At 42.9% G+C, this 20082-nt stretch overlaps 1 protein-coding gene across 2 annotated transcripts in view; it reads right to left on the minus strand.

The window, feature by feature from the left end:
- Positions 1–20082, minus strand: part of GEMIN5 (gem nuclear organelle associated protein 5) — a 27704-nt gene continuing 7622 nt past the window's right edge. For both annotated transcript variants that reach the window (XM_083728716.1, XM_083728715.1), the window contains exons 11-28: positions 19751–19887; positions 15784–15857; positions 15063–15244; positions 13792–13931; positions 12936–13107; positions 12380–12607; positions 10542–10649; positions 10144–10272; positions 9595–9690; positions 9065–9202; positions 8659–8806; positions 7776–7895; positions 5721–5931; positions 4540–4797; positions 3358–3520; positions 1750–2263; positions 1106–1202; positions 1–390 (exon numbers count right to left, since the gene is read on the minus strand). In XM_083728716.1, the coding sequence (XP_083584842.1) occupies positions 187–390; positions 1106–1202; positions 1750–2263; positions 3358–3520; positions 4540–4797; positions 5721–5931; positions 7776–7895; positions 8659–8806; positions 9065–9202; positions 9595–9690; positions 10144–10272; positions 10542–10649; positions 12380–12607; positions 12936–13107; positions 13792–13931; positions 15063–15244; positions 15784–15857; positions 19751–19887 (3119 nt within the window). In that variant the 3' untranslated portion in view covers positions 1–186. The remainder of the gene's footprint in view (positions 391–1105; positions 1203–1749; positions 2264–3357; positions 3521–4539; positions 4798–5720; positions 5932–7775; positions 7896–8658; positions 8807–9064; positions 9203–9594; positions 9691–10143; positions 10273–10541; positions 10650–12379; positions 12608–12935; positions 13108–13791; positions 13932–15062; positions 15245–15783; positions 15858–19750; positions 19888–20082) is intronic.

The raw sequence follows: 20082 nt of genomic DNA on the forward strand, positions 1-20082 counted from the left end.
TTTTTAGCATATATACTATTTATTGGTCAATTGTCGTGCACAGAAAGTTCATAGAGACTATGTATGTTAGAGAATCCTTCCACAGAGTATTGCCTCAAAATAGAAAATAAGTTGACAGCACTAGAAAAAAAAATGGATACTTCTGGTAGGTTGGGTTTTCTTTCTGCACATTATTTCAGAAAGCTCTCACGGACCGGCATGACTATGTAGAAGTATCTTGTTCATCCATTCTAGAATGAGACATATTTCGTCCTTACAAATGTGAGTTCCTTTGTATTTTCTAAGAAGTTCTAATGACTTCTCCTGTAATTCTGGAACTACTTCATGGTGCTGGACACTCATGTGGAGCACAACAAGACAGCACTCAAGTACATCGGGGAAGGGAGAAACCTGGAAAAAAGAAAAAAAAAGTATTTTTACACACTGGAAACTCCTATGTATAACTCCAAGCTGAGGTGATATATCTTACCACATTTCCCAGCTGCATTATACGATCAATATAACGATATTGCCAGATTTAGTGCTATTCCAAAGAGCACAATATTTTAAAGCTACACTGTGCTGCTGTAGTAAGCAGCTTTTCAGCTGCATGGGTATCTTCAGTGATGACTGCTGCATATTTCAGGTGAACATAACTCGCTTGCTCATAGGTTATCACACATGTATATTCTGGGGTCACATATTTTAGAATTCATTCACTTTTCCAACTTGAAGCTGTACAAGTCAGCTGTTTTGCCAACCAGTCATTGACATCACTGAAAGTGTAGCATGAAACGAGTGCTATGCAGATTTTTAAACCAACTGATCTTGTAAAAAACAGGATTTTGTCCTCCAGCTGTTGCTGGACTACAACTCCCATTCTCCCTGGCGAAATTGAATCTTAACATCTGTAGGGCCACAGGTTAGCCAGCTACTGCTACAACAAAACAAGCATCTTCAAACATATCTTCAAGGAGACCCAAATCTCTTGATTTCCTTCTGTCAAGTTATAACAATAATAATTTATTATTTATACCCCGCCCATCTGGCTGAGTTTCCCACAAGCTTGAGCTGTTAAGTAAAGCAGGGAAACAAGGATTTTGCTCCATGTTAAAGTCAGACTTACCTTTATACTATCTGGGAACTCTGCCAGTTTCTGATTTGCTTCTGTTAGTTGTTTTGTCAAATCTAGCAGAGAAACTGGTTCATTCACTTGTTCCTTACTGTAAAGAAGTTTTAAGAGATCACAATTTCAAAAATACAAAAAAGTTAAATATTCCCAACCTCCCACTCACTTTAACTTAGAAATTAAAGTGTGATTATAAGGCTTGATAACTTTGTGTCAATAAACATTATGAAACTGACTTCTGTATAATAAATATCACTATAGAAGGAATGCAGCAACTTGTCTGAAGCAAAAAAATCTGATCAGTTTTTTGTGAAGTGTGTCAAAGGTTTCTCTCAGGGTTAGTGTATCAAATATTCACAGCCAAGGTCTCCCTGAAAAGCTCACACTGAGTGGAGAGACTATTAACACCTTTTCCATGTGTCATATCCAACTAAATCAATGCAAACATGGAACAACTTCTGCAAGTACAACAGAACTTCTCTCATCTGGTAATCCCAACCACACCGTCAGAAGTTCTGAGGGTTTGCTTGGTTTTTTTTTACAACTATCACACAACATAAATTTCTGAATTTGGGCCTAGTTCAATGGGATTCCACAGCCAGCTTTGAGCACTACCATCATCACTAAAATGCACCACTTACTTCTGACTCTGGCTTGCTGGGGATTCCGTTAAATCCTGGCTGTTGGTGGCACTTTGGTGGAGGTTGTTTTTCTGATGTTGGTTGATCATGTCTGCCAAAGTCTGCTGAATTCTAGAGATCTCTCTCTTTGTACTTTGGATTGCAGCATATTCTTCTGAAAGGAGCACTCTACAGCCCCTCAGTTTTGCTTGTCTTTCCACTAAAAGGCTTGAGCTGGCTACTGAATCAGTCTCTGAGTGTGTGCAATTGTTATGTCCTCTTGAAAGCGGATCTTCAACTTCAGTTTCTTCAGGCAAAGAGACTCTTTCGATGTTACTCTGGCCAGGAGTGGACAGCTCAAAAGTGCAAGCCTCAGAGGTCAGCCCTGGTTGTTCCACGACATGCAAATCCACACGTTCCGGGTTCCACCAGAGATCGTATAGTTGCCCATAAGCTACAAATGCCTCCAGGCTTTTGCAGGCTGCCATACTTGGCAAATCTGTGCTGTCCAGCTTCTCTCTTAGATGAGCGCAACCTGTCAAAACATAATATATGCACAGTTGGAAAGGAACATGGGTTCACTTACCATACCTTCTAGGCTGGCACAGTGAGGAAGGCATTCATGTGATGGGCTGCTTGCCCTGATTCACTCAGGAGGGACTACATGACAGATGATTTAATGTAGAACTTCCTCCCCCTAGATACCCTCCAGTTTTTCATCTGTGACAAAGCTACAACTTAGTAGTATCCAAAAGAAGTAAAACACAGAAGACATCCCCGTCACTAAGCAGAGGCCAGTTCCCCTTTGACTGGTGGAAATGAAATACAAGAAGTGTCATTGGAAGTGGCCTTGTAGATGCCTCACTATGCCAGCCTAATCAGGGTCAGATACAGAGTGGAATGTTAGTTATTTTTAAAAACAATGCCTTGGTTTACACAACAGAACTTCTCTAGAACACTGCACTGATTATCCATAATCTGCATACTGTATAGAACAAGGAGGACGTAAGCAGTCCTCTCCCTTTCAACAGTTCAGTACAACTGCTTTGTTAATCTATTAATTATATTTAATTCCCTGCTAAACTTACAGATTGTGGTGTACCAGGGCAAAAAGTCATGGGTTGTATCCAACTAAATCATTACGTGAGCATGATGAAAATTTCCTTCCCTCTCCTCCTCCATGTGCCCTCACAGGGGAAGTTCCGATGCCCCAACAGTAGGTGTTCTGTGTATGCAATGATTGAGATGGATACAAACTCATGGTCCCAGCTTCTGATGCAACACAGCTATCCCTTTTCCTGGTTTGCTTATCAACGTGCATCAAAGCTGGAGGAACATGGTTGCATGCCGAGTACGGTTTCTTAACCCAAGAACCTTGGCATCTCATTACATGCAAATGCAGCCTCTGCTCAATATTGCTTAAGTCACAAATTGAACTATGCCCTTTTAATGAATAAAAGGGAAGCCAGAGGTGCCAATGATGGGATCCAAGAAAGCAAAATTCTTATAGGAAAGTTACCAGAATACCATCCTTTGATAGGAACTTTGTAAGTTGGGGGGCTCGAAGTCTTGATCTGTTCCAATGGATTTATATAAAAACTGACCTAAATGTGGGATGAGTTTTTATACCTGTAGGGAGGAGGAGGTTGCAGATTTCTTGCATAAGTCTGAAGTTTCCAGCATCGTAGCTACGAGTCACAGCTGCAAGAGTGGCTTTCACTGTCTCCTCCCAGGAAGCAGTCTGATGGCTCAGAATTGCCAGTGTGAGGTCATGGGAAATATGGAACAAAACCTAGAGAGAGAGAGGGGTGGGGTGGGAGGGACCGTGAAAACACAAAAGGTTTCTGAAGATCCGACATGGGGAACCTCTGGCCTATGGGCCAAATCAGGCCCACCAGAGGTCTTAATCTGGTTTCCGCAAGTTGGTTCCTCCCCCTGAGTGATACGCATCTGCCCCAGACCCAGTGTCATGTGATGTCAGGTGTGGAACAGGCTCCAAAGGGACAACAAGGAGCCTTAAAATATGCCCCCAGTTGCTCCTTAGCAGTGAAGTTTGCATTTGGTGGCAACCTGGGAGCTCCAGAGTGTGGACTTTGACCCTTTGGTTGACCGTGGGTCAGTCAATGTGGACCAAAAAAGGGTAGCCACCCCTGCTGTAGAAAGTGGCTTGATGCTTTTAGCTGTGGTGATCACAGGGGCTGTTTTTAAAAGCACCGTTTTTACCAAAAATATTCCTATTTTTGAAGCAGGAAATGGAGCTCTCTCTGTCTAGCTGTCTCTCCAACCCATGAACTATCACGCAAGCCTGTCCACAGGAGACAGTATGTGAAGGCTTGCACCATCAACTTAAGGGGCTGGCAACCAAAGAACAAGCCTGATATTCAGCAACATCCATGCCTGCCTACTCAGAAGCAAGTCCCACTTAATTCAACAGGATACTGAATGTCCAGTGGGACATCCAGTCCTTGGGAGATGAGAGTCTCTTCACTTGGCTCACTCCTTCAAGATGCCCCTGCCTAGCAAACAACGCCAAATGATGGAAAACACGCAAGTCAAGAAAACTGATGCAAGCTCTCTCTCAAAGCACACAATGCATAAGTCGCCCTACCAGTACCTTTCCTAAATACAGAAGGAACAAAATGGATTGATTGAAATGGGGATTTACAGCACTAACTTCTTGACCTATTTTGGAAAAGCATGGCTAAGAACTATGATTAATCCTGCACTGTACTCATGGCAGTGAGATCACCTTTCCTCACCCTTCTCTCCAATTCAGAGAGACCATACAGGCAGAGCCCACACGCAAATTACCTGCCTGGGATGACTATGGCTAGTAGCGGGAGGATACTCAATAGTTCTCAGCTGTTCAAGCAGGTTCTTGGACTGCTCAGCAGTATCGACACCAAATATGCTCTGCCACACATCGGCCACCATTTCTGTGAAAGAGCAGCCTTGCTTCACTGTCCAGCTGTGGTAGCAAGGTAGGGATGGGCTTCGGTTTTCCACCAGATTCTTTTCAGCAAGGCACTTTTGGAGCAATTCGTTGACGCTGAACACCAGCCTTTGTCCCTGTAGATTAAAACCATAGTCAGGAGGAACAAGGCACCCAGGGACCGATTCATTTAAACAGAAAAGGAAAAGCAATCCAGAACGTTTCTCGTAAAACTTGATGCAATGTATTCAATGGGGTTATATGGCTGAAAGGTAGATGTCACATCACAAATACAAATGTCTCTTGGGAGAGTTAGGAATATTTTATTGGAAACTTAAATAATGGAGGTATTTCCTATTAGCAGAATTTTCCTATGGCAGGAACTGAAATTCTGATTTTACAACAATAAGGAAAAAATAAGACCACTGTATTGAATGAAGAGTACTCCTTAGTTAGTATGTATTTGGACTGTAGCTTAAGGATTTCTGTTTGGCTCTAGTTGTATATATATACACGTACAACAACTAAGCAGACCTGCATGAAGTATAAGTGTCTAAACTAAAAAACACTTCAGAGGCAAGTGCCAATAGTTGTGAAAACAGTGTTTCTACTTGAAACAAGAAGTAGATTACCATGTTGAATGGTTGACTGTATTGTATAACTTGTGGTCACATTTGAGATACTTCATCTCATAAGTTGTGCTATTGATAACTTTTCCATGAAAAAGCAGGCTTTAACTCTATTTGTAGTCATGGATTCTGTTTTCAAGCAATTAAGATGGTAAATTTTAATAAGTTCTTTGAATTACAAAGAGATATACTATTTAAACCAATTATTTCAAATGACACAATATACATTAAAAAGAGCACTTTTAAAATTCAGATTTTTTGAAAAAGAAATCACTTTTTCACATTTACCCTGATCACTTGGGCTTGCAATGATCACTTGGGCTTGCAAAGCTAACCAGTATCTCCCTCTGAACAAATATGCACAGGACTGAACAGGTGATACAACTCCAGTCATCCATGGTGCAACAGTAAAAGGAGTAACACACACTGACCAACAAACTCTCATGCTGCTGGAGGACATCTTGTGCCCCAACCCAATTCTTGGAAGACATAAGTTCTTGGGCGCATTTGAAGGAGAACATTGTTGACAGATCTTTCTCTCCAGCTATCAGAGCCAGCTCAGCAGCAGCTTTAAGGGAGGTGGTATCAGCCTTTTTAGCCAGCACTTTGGCTGCATCATAGGGAGAGGCAGCTCCCAGGTAACTGAAAGGGAACCATAAACAAAAGAAACTCTTATTTCACCAGCAGACACTTTGTTTCAAGACAACTTAACCACCCAAGTCAAAAGTTAAGTCTAATCTAGTGCAAAGAATTGATGCTTTTGAATTATGGTGCTGGAGGAGAGTCTTGAGAGTCTCATGGACTGCAAGGAGATCAAACGTATCCATTCTTAAGGAAATCAGCCCTGAGTGCTCACTGGAAGAACAAATCGTGAAGCTGAGGCTCCACTACTTTGGCTACCTCATCAGAAGAGAAGACTCCCTGGAAAAGACCCTGATGTTGGGAATGATTGAGGGCACAACAGAGGACGAGATGGTTGGACAGTGTTCTCGAAGCTACAAACATGAGTCTGACCACACTGCGGGAGGCAGTGGAAGACAGGAGGGCCTGGTGTGCTCTGGTTCATGGGGTCACGAAGAGTCGGACATGACTAAACAACAAGTGCAAAGGCGCTGTGGTTCAACTGCTGACTGGAGTAGAATATCAATGCCATGTTAAAACACTGCTGAAAGAATTGGACTCGCTACCAAGCTCAACATGCTCTACCAAGTTCAACATGCTGGTTCTGGTTGCAAAGTGCTACAGCAGCTTTAGGATGCCTAAATGAATGTCTCTCCCTCTAGACACCCAACCAATCTCTGCACACTGCAGTGAACTGGACCCAGTGTGGCAGCACCCACCCTCTGCAACACCCAGCAGGTGCCCCCTCTTATTATCTTTACAGCACTTGATGAAGACCTTCCTCTTCCAGAAAGGTTTATAAATGGAGATTCTTATCCCAGTCTACATCTGTACCAAATCTGAAATTGTTTTTATTTTTAAAACATATGGGAAGCAATTCACAAATGGAAAAAAAATCATTTTCACTTTCTTGAAGTACCTGGTTTTATATCAAGGCTGGTTCAGGGGGTACTGGGTGACTCAAAATGAGATCACTAAAATGACTGCTTACGCTTGTCCAATTCTGATAGTCAAAATCAGATTTAAGATACATATGTGAATCAAGCTAGCTGAACAAACAAACAATGTCCGGCACCACCACTGCGACATCCTGCTAAGACCCAGGTTCGTTTATGGCATGAAAGGGGCAAATCTTTATCTCCCTTGACCTTGATGGGCCAACTATTGACAGGTGAGCAGGGCTACACACCTATCAAAAGTTGGCCCACCCAGGGTGGGGGGAGATACTCCTCAAGCCCATCACTGATACATAGGGAATTCATTCCTGTTTTATGCAGCATTTCCTGGTGGGAACTGGCTGGCATGACCCAACTGAGCAGGACTGAAGTCCCTGCACAAAAGAAGCAATCAGAATAGAGGTATGTATTTTAGTACTCTTTGCTGAAACTTTGGGGCAATCCACACATTCCTAGAGGGAACGGAGCAGGATTCAACTCCTCATGCATCAGATCCATCCTGCTCTCTGCAGCTGGCATTTCTACCTTGCATATGATGTCAGGTGCAGGTGGCTGGAATTTTGGAAAAATGACCTTGTGGGCCCAGTACATCTGCCGACCTGCAGTTTCCTCACCCCTGCCTAAGCAGCTGAAAGGAAGTGATTCAATATTCACCATGGCCAATACTGCACATCACATTGAGAATGGCAAAGATCAGGTTGAAGTGAACAGCATTGAGCTGGCTGTCACATTCCCAAATCTGTGGATCACAGTTCTACAGTACTCTGCACCAATTAAATGATTGTGCCCTCCATCATCTCATGTTAGAAGGAAGGCACTCCAAAACAACCAAACTATTTAGGAGATCCTGGCTCTTAGGTTCAAAACTGCTCTCATTTAAAGTAAGAAAAGTGTTGCTTGCACCAATACCATTTGGCTGCCATGGAATAATGGCCATCCTTCTCCAGCACTGCTGCCCAGCTGGTGTACAAATCCTTCAGAACGGGATCTTCAGGACGCAACCTAGCCTTGGCAACTGCAGTGGCTTCCCTGGAGGAAATGAGAAAACCATTTAGATACACCACACTAATGCACAGGAAAAACGAGCATGCTTCCGTTTACTTCAAAAGGAAGTTGATCCTAACAATGATCATGAATTGATTCTACTTCATTCAGATGCCAAGGCATTCACTAAACCAGCAAGAGTCTAACTTGAATGACTTGTAGCACTGTTGCATTATCTGTGAACTTTACAGGCTCACATACACATGCACAGCAGTAGAGAAATCACACGACTGCTCAAAAGTTGGCAAGTCTTTCATGTATGTGTGAATTACTGTCACTGGAAGGATTTTATCTGCGTAGTAACAGGCATATATGACCTATCTATGACCATTCATCTGCAATGGTTCATGTACAAGCGAGTAATCACTTGATCTTTTGGGGCTTGAACACATGTGTGAATTGGGCCAGGTTCTTTACCAGATGGGATAGAATACAGTGTTATTTAAAATGAGAAAAGTAACTACATCAGCTCCTTACGCAGCTCTAACACAACCGTTTATTACACCCTTGCGCTAAACTTGATATCCATCTTTGCCCACTGTCACTTAAAAGGCTGCCATCTGTAGATTTATCTGGCAATACATTTTCCTTCGTTACATATCCAGAAATGCAACTGAAGGAATGGATCTGAGTGTTCACTATTCCCAGGACTTTTAATAACTAGGATTTAATGTATTTTAGTTTTTAAGCAGCCGGGGGGCTGTGTGTTCTACATTGTAACCCATCAAAACAACAGGAGTATAGTAACCTGAAAAGGTTGTGTGATTTCAGCAGCTCCACAGCCTCATACACTTTATGAATGGAGAGGAGATGGGACGCGGCTTTAACGTACTGCTCTTGAAAAGAGAGCTGCTTTGCGAAGGCTTCTACAGTCCATGCCCAGGTCTGATAGCCAGCTGAAACAGTGACAGCAAAATTATAATACAACAATGAAGTGAACACATACAAGAAAGGACTTCCTACAAAAACGGAAAAACATTCTTGTCTTGTAGTGTAAAGAGAACGCAGGATTCTTAACTGTGGGGGAGGAAACCACTTTAGAATTATTCTGTTCTCCGGGGTCCAGCCACTAAGCCCACAGAGTAGCCTGATTAAGCCTGCTTGGTAGCAAAGTAGCAGGTGCTTCTTTCGAGGTGAGGGATATCAAAACATACCCATTGGCGAAATGGCCACCAGCTGGTCTGTCAGCTCTCCCCTTTCTGCAGCGGACTGAAGAGCACTTTTCAGATCTCCTTTCCACAGCATGAGCTGCTGAAATAATTCCGGGTGTCCATTCTCCAAGTGGCTTTTTCCTGTGGGAAATAAAACGTGTTCCCTGGTTAGCGCCACAGAAGGAGAACGGAAAAATGCGTACAGCAAAAGAACGATAAAATATTCAAGTCACCACTGGAACACAATGTCTATACCGGCTTTCTACTATTAGCTCTTCAGTTTAATGGTGAAATGTTGAGACCATGCTGCCACCTCAGCCCCTTAAACACCCACCCTACCCACACCATCCTTATTTTCTGTAGTTGGAATATTAGGCAATTTGTCATACAAGCGTACAAGAGAATGTAGAGGAGCCACTTATTTCAAGGTTAAAGTTTGATGGATTCACTAGGTACTAAACAGCCACACAAATATCACCCCCCCCCAAAAAAAAAGAAGGTGAGAAAACCTGAGTTAGTATTCAAGGACTAACCTTCTGCTTCTATCATTCTGTACAGGGCAGGTCTGTCTGTGAATAGCCCCAAATGGATAGGATCCTTTGAACAAGAGGATATATCTTCATTCTGAGCTATAAGAAAGAAAACAAAATCACCTTCTGTTTCACATATACGTTTATATTCCTCATGACAGGGTAAAATATTTTGAGTAGTTTTACAGTTCTCGATTACTTATAAAGCACTATTAATATACAAAGAACTCAGTGAAGTTTGTGGCCCGGCCTAAAACCATAATTACTTTAAGAACTCCCCCCCCCCCCGCCCAAGAACAGATTCCAGATGACCACTCAGATTGAGGCTCTCCCATACACACATTCTTCTGATGTTCAGTTTGATGTCCTTTTGTTCGCAAGTAGATTTTCTGCTTCATCTCTGGAATGGCAATTTACTGTTTCATATGTATTCATCCATTAAAGACACCCTGGCCTACTTTGCATATTTTCAACCCGTGTTATTTAACAGCACACACATTTCAGCTGAGCACAGTCAAGCGTAGCCATCATTACTGAATTTGCTGCCCATACCTTTGGAGTGCAAGAAAGCTGCTAGTCTCATACAGTCCTGGTGCAGGTCTTCTTTTGGCCTATGGTCCATAGATGTGCTGAGAGGTAGGATGGAGCGAGGCTTTTTCCTCTTCATAGAAGAATCTGATCCTGAGAAGAGAGTTGCCATAATATCGTTCTAGGCTACAAGTGGGAATCTCTAGCCACAGGCTTGTATCATTATTTAAGAGCTAAAGTAGCCTTCCCCAACCTAGTGCTCGCCAGGTATTTTGGACCCAAGCAGCATGTCTGACGGTCAGGTGTGCTAAACCACAATTAGTAATACAAGCAAATGTATTTCCTTTTAAAAGCAAAGAAGGCTTAACATGTCCCCATCCTATGTAGCCTCCCTAGATTTCTCCTACAGGATGCATACCTACCTGGTTTAAACTGATCCTTCCTCACAAGCGGGGTCTTGTGGATCACAGGTGGTTTTGGAATATCGGTCACACAGGCAAGCGGTGAACACACGGGAGAATCCTTATGAACTACAGTGAATAACAAAACTACATTTGCATAATGTCTAGCATAAAAATGGCCAACTTTATACATGCTATGGAAACAGAAACTTGAAAAAATAAATAAAAGCTGGGCAAAATAGAACTGATGTTCACATGCTTCTTATTTCCTATGAAATATTTCATGGCCTCTGGCTTTCAACGCTGGTTGAAAAACAGGTAAAGTGTAGGGGGCCGCTAGGGGCGCATTGGAAGATGGCCGACAATACCATCTCTCCGGCTCACACGAGGTAAAAGAGAGGCTAATATGGGAGTAATTAGCCTCCCAGGTTTTCCCAGGGGCATTGGGAAAACTCTGCCTCGTCTGCGGTTGCCTATAAATCACCCCCGAGTTCGAAAGAAGGAAGGGGTGAGGGCACTAGACAGAAAGCCCTTGTGTGAGTTTTTTTCGCTCTCCCGGACACTACTTCTGATCGTGACCTGGTTGCAGGAGCTCAAGATAAACAATTAGGAAGAGCAAATGCACATGTTTCGAGTGAAGAAAGGGAGTATTGATTGCTAACTGAATTGACCTCTGTGAAGCTGAGCGAAGGGTTGGACTGAACAGGAAAATATATCAAAGAAGACTACATCAAAGATGTCGGTATGTTGGAACGTGGCGGAAAGGGGGGGAAAACTTTTCTTTTTTTCTCTATATGATTGCCTAACAGCCCCCCCTAAGAAGAACCGTTGCAATTACCGATAACAAGTGAGATCGAATAATGACCTGTGTGGAAATGAATTATTAACCAAAGGCTTTGCTTTGTGGAAGATCTGGAAAGGAAATGGAAGGCTTTTGGGATGACACAGTTCTAAAAGAGAACTGCCATGACAAGACAGGCTCTGTTGCAGGATTGACGGTCAAGAGGGGGAGGAAGCCACGGTTTTGTTACCATATTTGACTCTGCGTTTGATCTGGCAGAACCCCCTGAAAAGAATGATGTCGGAGCAACAGGTCTGAGAAAGCTAATGAGCAGATGCTGAGACTGTATTTTATGGAAATATCGAAATGGCGTCTGCCGTCTGAATATGACTTTTGGATTAATGTGAAAATCCACACAGGACTATAACAACGTTCGTTTCAACTTACTTGTGGAGACTTTCAGAGGTTATAAAGAAAGGAAAAAAATACGATAACAACAAGAAAATTGAAAGATGATTTGGAAAGGAAAATAACAAAGAGATGAAAAGACAGAACTGTGAACATCAAAGCAGCAGAAAATAAGAGATGATTGGACCCTTTCTGAGCTTGAAGCATGGGTACCCCAAACAAAAATTTAAAATTCGGTTTTGTAATTTGGAACTAATGTGATTTGATTGGTTTGTTAATAAAAATCATTTTTTTTAAAAAAAGAAAAACAGGTAAAGTGTAAGAGAGCTGAGAAGTGTAGGCCAACTTCCAGTTCAGTTTAGTTTACCTCAAAGATAACACAGTCTGATTTCAGAGCTACATAAACTAAGAGCCCAGAGATCTTACTTGTGCCAGATGTCAAGGGTTCATCCTACTTTGTTTTCGGTATTCAAATTTCAAATAAAATGAATAAAGATGACAGCCATTCTCATAACCACTTAAAAGTTAATTTCCGCTCTTTGAACTAGTATAAAAATGATTATATCCACAGTTCCATTTGCAGACCAGAGAGGGACCTTCTGCTCTTTAAAGAAGATCTGGGGAATCTTTGGACAGATGGTGTAAGAAAACATACAAACGAAGTAGATACCTTCCATGGAAATCCTCTCAACTGTATCCTGCTCCTGTTGCTCCTTTTCTCCCTCTTGGTCTGACAGGCCATTCTCCTCTAAGAAAGACTCTTTCGCGTTCTCACCACCATTCACCCAGTCACTTACATCCGGTATTGAAGGCACCTTTCCCAAGGGCTTCTTCTTCTTCTTGGCTTTTGGTTTGAGCTGAGTGTTTCTCTTTTTCTCCAATTCAATGTTCTTCTTACCTACAAAATAACAGAAATGTCCTGAAAATAAAAGCTGTGTGCGTTCAAAATGCGCTTGGGAGAATAGCCACACAACCTCACCCAAGGAGGGTGAACCAGACGAATTGCACTGATGAGTTGTGCTCACCATCCATCTTTGGAGCTCTGTCTATGCTGCCAGGTGAGCTCTCATCTTCATCACACTTCATGAGGCCTCAATTCCTGCTGACTTAGGAACACTCCCTAGGGCTATGTTTGAGAAACACTGAACTAAATGAAGCAAATGCATCTACTTCCCCTCACCCCCTTCCTAGTCCCCCTGGTGTCAACACATCAGCAATCTACTGACCTTGGGGAGGGCGGCTGTGCTCTTGCTTTGTAGCTACCCATTTATGAACACAGAAGTCATCTGCTCCAGTATAAATGGAGTCCGCTTCCACAGGTGACCACTGCACACAAAGCAGCCGGCCCCGGTGTCCCCTGTAGTTGTGCAAAGGCTCTTCCTTCAGAACATTCCAAACCTGTGAACATAACCTCTCATTAAGAAAAGCAGTCAAAACTTTTCCTGTTTTCAGTAAGAAGGCTAATGCAACTGGGTCATCTCAAAGGAGGAACATCTGAGTCTCCAGACCCCTCCACTTTGGAGTACAGCAGGCAGCACTTCCAACACAGTCTGTGCAAAGAATGCCTACTATCTGCATAGGCATTCTCTTCACCCACATCCCATTTTTCTTAATTTGCCATTTTTTGCTCATGGCATATTTGTACAAGATCAGTTTCCTCTCTCTGTGTGTGTACACACACCCAATTTACACTTCCTGAATTCTATATACACACACACCAAAGTACACTTAGGAAGAAACTTATGTTGTTTTTTCTTATTACTTATGTTTTGCAAGAAAGGCAAAATACAAGAATGCACCCGTCTATAAAAGTGCTGATTTCACCTACAAAATATCCTAAAGCAGCACCCTTTCATAGCAGCTGCCTCCCTTTATTTACACAAGTGCCTCCTTAACACCTAACAAAGCACACACATATTGCGTACTCTGTACAAAATGTAGCAAAAGAAGCCACTATTCAAGATACAACTCTCCCTGATTAAAAAGACGAGCAAAATAGGCATCCCTAAATCCCTTATCTATTTAATTAGCGGCGGCAGAGGGAAGAACTGTACAAAAATCACAACCCTTTCACAATCATACCTGGGCGGTGCCATCATAGCAAGCAGATACGAGTCGCCCGTCATGATGTGGGCTCCAAGACAAGCTAGTAATCTTAGCTGTGTGCCCCGCCAAAGTACGAAAAGGTTCAGTTATTGTCACAGGTCTCTCTGGAGAGTTTTCTAAAGACAAAATACATGGTGTTGGAAGCAGCTGGACAAATGTTCCTAAACGCATGTCAGAGAATAAAAATTGCTTCTAAAAGTGCCAATGTTATTTGGTCAGAGACCCTCGGCAGCGCAAGCACAAGGGAACAGTAGCCCATGTCCACACTCTAGAAATCTTCTGTCACAATGGCTAATGCCATACACACCAATGTGCTGTTAAGTAATGTGTTCCCAAGGATAGTTTTCTTGCACAGTTCTCTCAAGACAGCAACAATATTAATGCTTGAATTTCTGAAGAGTTTGACTTCAGTGGATTTAACACAACAATACTGGGGGGGGGAATGCAACCATCACAACGTAAGGGAAGCAAAGCGTACTGTCAAAGCCAGGCATAGGCAAACTCGGCCCTCCAGATGTTTTGGGACTACAACTTCCAGCATCCCTAGCTAACAGGACCAGTGGTCAGGGATGATGGGAGTTGTAGTCTCAAAACATCTGGAGGGCCAAGTTTGCCTATTCCTGGTCAAAGCTAATGGTGACTCAATAACAATATACTCCTTGCATCCTATTTGCTCAGCAAATTTCAATCTACCAAGATTAATGGTTTCATCTGAGCAGGTATTACCAGTCCAGGATCACAATTTTGGTTGGGCATAACATAATTTCTGTCAAATCTCTGACTGCACAATCAGCTCCTGAACATGCTAGTTCTGTGTTACTGTCATCATTTCAGTTCTCCGTTACTCCACTAGTGCCAGTGCCCCCCCAAACCCAAGACAACATGCTAACATTAAGGCTAATTTTATCATATAGTTTACAGTTTTTTTCAGAAATCTCCCATGAATGCCAAACTTCACTGAGAAAATAGTTTCACAGGAACACAGGTTTTTGCTGTACCACACAAAAAAACGAGGTTTCCAGTCTTAGCTGCTGTTATCTCTTGACACTTCCATAAAAGCAGATCTGTGCAATGACGCACATACACACAGAGCATTGCTCAAACAAACGGAGAAGGAAGAATCCTTTAGTGTTTGAAGCCATGAAGGAACCAACATTGCCCAGGAAGAGGAGAAATAGCAGCACCGCCAGTTTGCTGTCTGAACAGAGTGACTGATGGCAGGTTCTAAAAGCATGTGCAAGAGTTACCTATGACGCTCTTGATATTGTGTACATAAATGACAGCATTGTTTGAGCCAGAAGCTATCATGTAACTCAGTTCTGGCTGTGCCCCATGATCGTGATGCCAGCGAATAGCATTGATGAGCTTGTGGTGCTGCTGGATGGTGCACAAGAGTTTCAAGTCAGGAGCCCGAAGTATTTCAATAGAACTGCAATATTAAAAATAAAGGAGGGGGAGAAAGGAAGAGATGATCAATTAACAAGTTGAATAATGTGGCAAACAAAAATGTTTGCCACCTGCCTTCCCAAAACAATATATGCAACTCCTCAGGCTAGCAAAAAAATGAATAAAAATTAAACAGCTTAGTATGTCCAAGTAAGCCACTTCTATTTTTGTCATGTTTAAAATTAAGTTAGATTTGGAAGGTTGTTAAGTACACCCTGTGCTGACCTTAAACCCACAATGCCTACTGCATATATATATATATATATATATATATATATTGCTCATCACAGCTATCTGCCAACCACCTATTCCCACCACCCTTCTGAGTAATACCCCTCCCCACCTTCTCACTATATAGAAGGGTCTGGAAACTTCTGTTTCAGTGTATCTGAAGAAGTGTGCATGCACACGAAAGCTCATACCAAGAACTGACTTAGTTGGTCTTTAAGGTGCTACTGGAAGGAATTTTTTGTTTTGTTTTGCATATATAAAGTTAGCATGAACTTAAATGTCAGTACCTACCCATCTTCATTACCAATAGCCAAGATGCTGCCATCTGGTTTCCAGCTGATCTCTGTGTGCGCTGGTAGTTTGTGCTATAATAAAATAGACAAAGAAGTAGAGAGCCACATCAATAGTCCCGACACTCTTTTTATAGAACCAGCAAAAAATAAAATACATGAGAACTGATGATGATGATGATGATGATTAGAATTCATATACCGCCCTAAATGCAGAAGTCTCAGGGCGGTTCAAACAATAAAAGCAATGTATGAAACCACAAAATACACAATCAAAATGAAAACAACCCAATAACCCCCCCAAACAAAAACCACACCCCACATTTTGCAAGGGCATAGGATGTCAAACAAATCAACCAAAGGTCTGGTTAAAAGGGAACATTTTTGCCTGGCATCTAAAGGTGGATAATGAAGGTGCCAGGTGAACTTCCCTGGGGACAGCATTCCACAGACGGGGAGCCACTGCAGAGAAGGCCCGTTCTCGTGTTGCCACCCTCCTGACCTCTCGAGGAGGAGGCACACAAAGAAGTGGCCTCATAAGATGATCTCAGGGACCAGGTAAGTTCATATCTAAAGAGGCGGACCATGAGGTACTGCGGCCCTGAGCCATTTAAGGCTTAATTGGTCAAAGCCAGCACTTTTAATTGGGCCTGGAAACTAACTGGTAGCCAGTGCAATCGGACCAGGATCGGTGTAATATGCTCAAACCATCTGGCTCTGGTGAGCAACCTGGTGCTGAATTCTGCACTAGCTGAAGTTTCCAAACTGTCTTCAGAGGCAGCCCTACGTATAACACATTGCAGTAATCTAACCTTGAAGTTACCAGAGAATAGACAACAGTACTTAGGCGATCCCTGTCTTAACAGCTGGGCCACCAACCAAAGCTGATGGAAGGCACTCCAGGCCACTAAGACCACCCGAGCCTTGAGCGACAGCAAAGAATCCAGGAGGACCCCCAAACTACGAACCTGCTCCTTCAGAGGAAATGTAACCCCAACAAGAGCAGGTGATCTCCCACCTATCTGGTCTACAGAACCACCCACTAACAGTGCCTCAGCTTTATCTGGATTGAGTGTCCGTTTGTTGGGTCTCATCCAGTCCATTACTGAGACAAGACACTAGGTCCGGCACTTCCACTGCCTCACCTGCAGATGTAAAGGAGAAATAGAGCCGAGTTTCATCAGCATACTGCTGACAACGTACTCTAAACCTCCAGATATCCCCACCCAGCGGTTTCATGTAGATGTTAAACAATGTAGGGGATAGGATTGAGCCCTGAGGAACCCCACATTGAAGGTTCCATGGGGCTGAAAAGCGTTCCCCAAGCAACACCCTCTGGGAATGACCATCCAAGCAGGAATGGAACCACCACAAAGCAGTGCCACCCACTCCTAGTTTGGCCAGTTGCTCCAGAAGGATACCATGGGTCGATGGTATCGAAAGCTGCTAAGAGGTTGAGGAGAACAGGGACATGATTCCCTCATCTCTCTCGACAGAGATCATTATACAGGGCGACCAAAGCTGTTTCTGTACCAAAATCAGGCCTAAACCCCAACTGAAATGGATCCAGAAAATCAGTTTCTTCCAAAATTGCCTGGGTTAAGAGAGGGGGCACAGAGGAGATGGGAATCCATAAAATTCCTGCACAAATTTTCACAAGTGAACAATTTCAGTCAGCCAACACGGCCTGCCACAAGATACACCAGCGCAGAAAAGCCATTTGTGGCCATATAACTACTGCCTTCCTACAATCTCCTGAAACCATTTGATTATGTTTTTCCATTTGTAGTTGGATTTAACTGATCTGGACTGTTCTTCCCATAAGGGAACTAGAACCACAAACAACCCCTCTGAGCAGTTAAGGAGTTCCAAGCCATACATCTTGCTGCATACGTGTGGAACCTATAAAGCAACTGCAACTTCTCCCTGAATGTAGAATGCTATGACAAAAGTAAACAGGAAAATTCAGGAGACACGCCATTGTCTGACAAGCCAAAAGGGGGGAAAATTCAAAACCTCTCTGTTCTACCCCTGTTCTGTGGCCTCTCATCTCCTTGCCTTGCTTCCTTAATTTGGCAGAATGGCGTTAAGGACATTTGCTCACGCCAAGAAGGAGGTGCACACTATAGCTTTGAAACTAAATTATGAGTGTTTATAGACCATGAAAAGCTTCAGGCCAGCCCCAGCCCACACATGGCTGGCCCAGAAGCCAAAGGCATGTCAATTGTTCATCCAGGCTTTCCTGTGCAAATAGATTACAGAAGAGTAAGAACAATGGATGGCAGCCTCACCACAAGAGACGATGCAATGCCCCAACATGCAGAAAGAGAGCCCCAACAAGGGACAGATGTGCTGAGGTTTGGGGAGGTCTTTAAAACATCTGCTCAAGTTAATAATTGAAGGTTTGGAATTTCAAGTGTGCTAAATCTACAACAGATTTGCAATTGCGGGATGGATGGAAATCAGAGTAGCAGCCTGCAGCTTAAGAACTGGAAGTGTGAAATTCAGCCCCTTCGCCAGCAGCCTCTTACTTTGCTCTTGCAGTAATCCTCTCAGGGTTACTAAGTCATAGCACTATAGTGCCAGCTGATGGCATTCTCCTCTCATTCACTCATCTGTCTATTTGTATGCAGCTTTCTTCCACCAGATTGTGCCCCAAATGGTCCGCAATGTATCAAATAAATGGCAAAAACATTTTTTTTAAAAAAACCCTATATATAGTGAAAAACAACACCTCAAAGTTTTGTTTATCAGTCATACATCTTATTTGTATGCTGGTTTTCCACACACACAAAAACCATGCTCAAAGCGGCTTACAACAAAACAACTGATCCATGCAATGCTATATAAAATACAAATAAACTAATAATAAATTGAATAGCTGAAAGCTGGAAAGAGAAAAACAACACAAAAAGAGCCTGCTGGATCAGTCCAGTAGCCCATCTAGTCCAGCATCTTCTTCTCACAGTGGCCAACCAGATGCCTATGGGAAGCCTGCAAACAGGACCTGAGCTTAACAGGGCTCTCCTCTCCAGCAGTTTCCCAGCTACTGGTATTCAGAGACATACTGTCTCAGAGACATATATAGTCATCAAGGGCAGCAGCCATCAATAGCCATGAATTTGTTTAATTCTCTTTTAAAGTCATCCAAGTTCATGGTCATCACTAGCTCTTGTGGGAATAAATTCCATAGCTTAAAATTTAGAATAAAGCCTGACAAAAAAAAAGTAGTACAGAGGACCAAAAAGATGTCTTCCAGAAAGTGTCCCTACAATTAACCTAGACAGTTTTGATTTCAATTGTGGCTGCCTTCCTCCCAGACCTGTTCTTTGATTTCATTCTTCATTGCTCAACAAGGAAGGAAAAGATGGTTCTCTTTCTTCAGAGCCCCATACACACCCATGGCGATGACACTGTGTGCACACTCTCTCCTCCATCAAACTCCCATTCCAGATTCCTAGCAGTCCTTTGATCCTTTTACTCCCTTTCCTTCCCACTGCCTTCCTCCAATAGTACACAATTCCCATTCCCCCTCATGCCTACGCTATTTCCCTGCTGTTCTAATTTAATCATGGTTTCACTTTTCTTCAGTTCCATGTTTCAAACCCCAATCCTTTTCTTAGGTCTTTGCTTTTCAGATCACATTGTTCCACCTCCTGAACTTGAGCGTACTAGGTCTTCAGAGGCCCTGCCATTCCCTTGTCCTTCCTTCAGCCTCTTTGCCTCTGGACTCCCTCAGCTTCCCAGCCCCCTGGAGGCTCTTCCTGGCCCACAGTTTTAATTCCAGCTGAACTGACAACTCTCTTTTCCTTCAGAAACTGTACTGCAAATTGTTCGGTTCCCTGAGCAGCCGCACACCTAACTCAGCCCATCAGTATCAAAGGCTGCACTGCCACAAGCACAACACAGAACAGATGGAGAAGACTTAACAGGTGAATTTCACCTATGGCCCGTAAATTCTTACTCACTTTAACTGAATTAGTTTCTCTGATTAGTTTGTTGATGTCATGGGCTTCATCACCAAGTTTCCAAGGATTGTGCTGAAAGACAATCCCCTCTCCTGCACAACTATACAAAGTTGCTGAAGGTCTGTCACCATCCCCTCCTGCAAGAGAGAAACAAAGAAATTAAACCTGTTAGTCTTTTTATAAGCAGACACCTTGAATACAACTGGCAGAAAGAAGTGTGCTAACCAGCTTAGCAAAACATATCGGACGGGATTCAACTAACTAAATCCTGCTAGCAAAACCCCATACAATGATTTACATTAATGCAACAGGGCTCTTCTCCCCATGACAAC

Source organism: Podarcis gaigeae, assembly GCF_964106915.1.
Source record: "Podarcis gaigeae genome assembly, chromosome: 2".
In the NCBI taxonomy this organism is placed as follows: Eukaryota; Metazoa; Chordata; class Lepidosauria; order Squamata; family Lacertidae; genus Podarcis; species Podarcis gaigeae.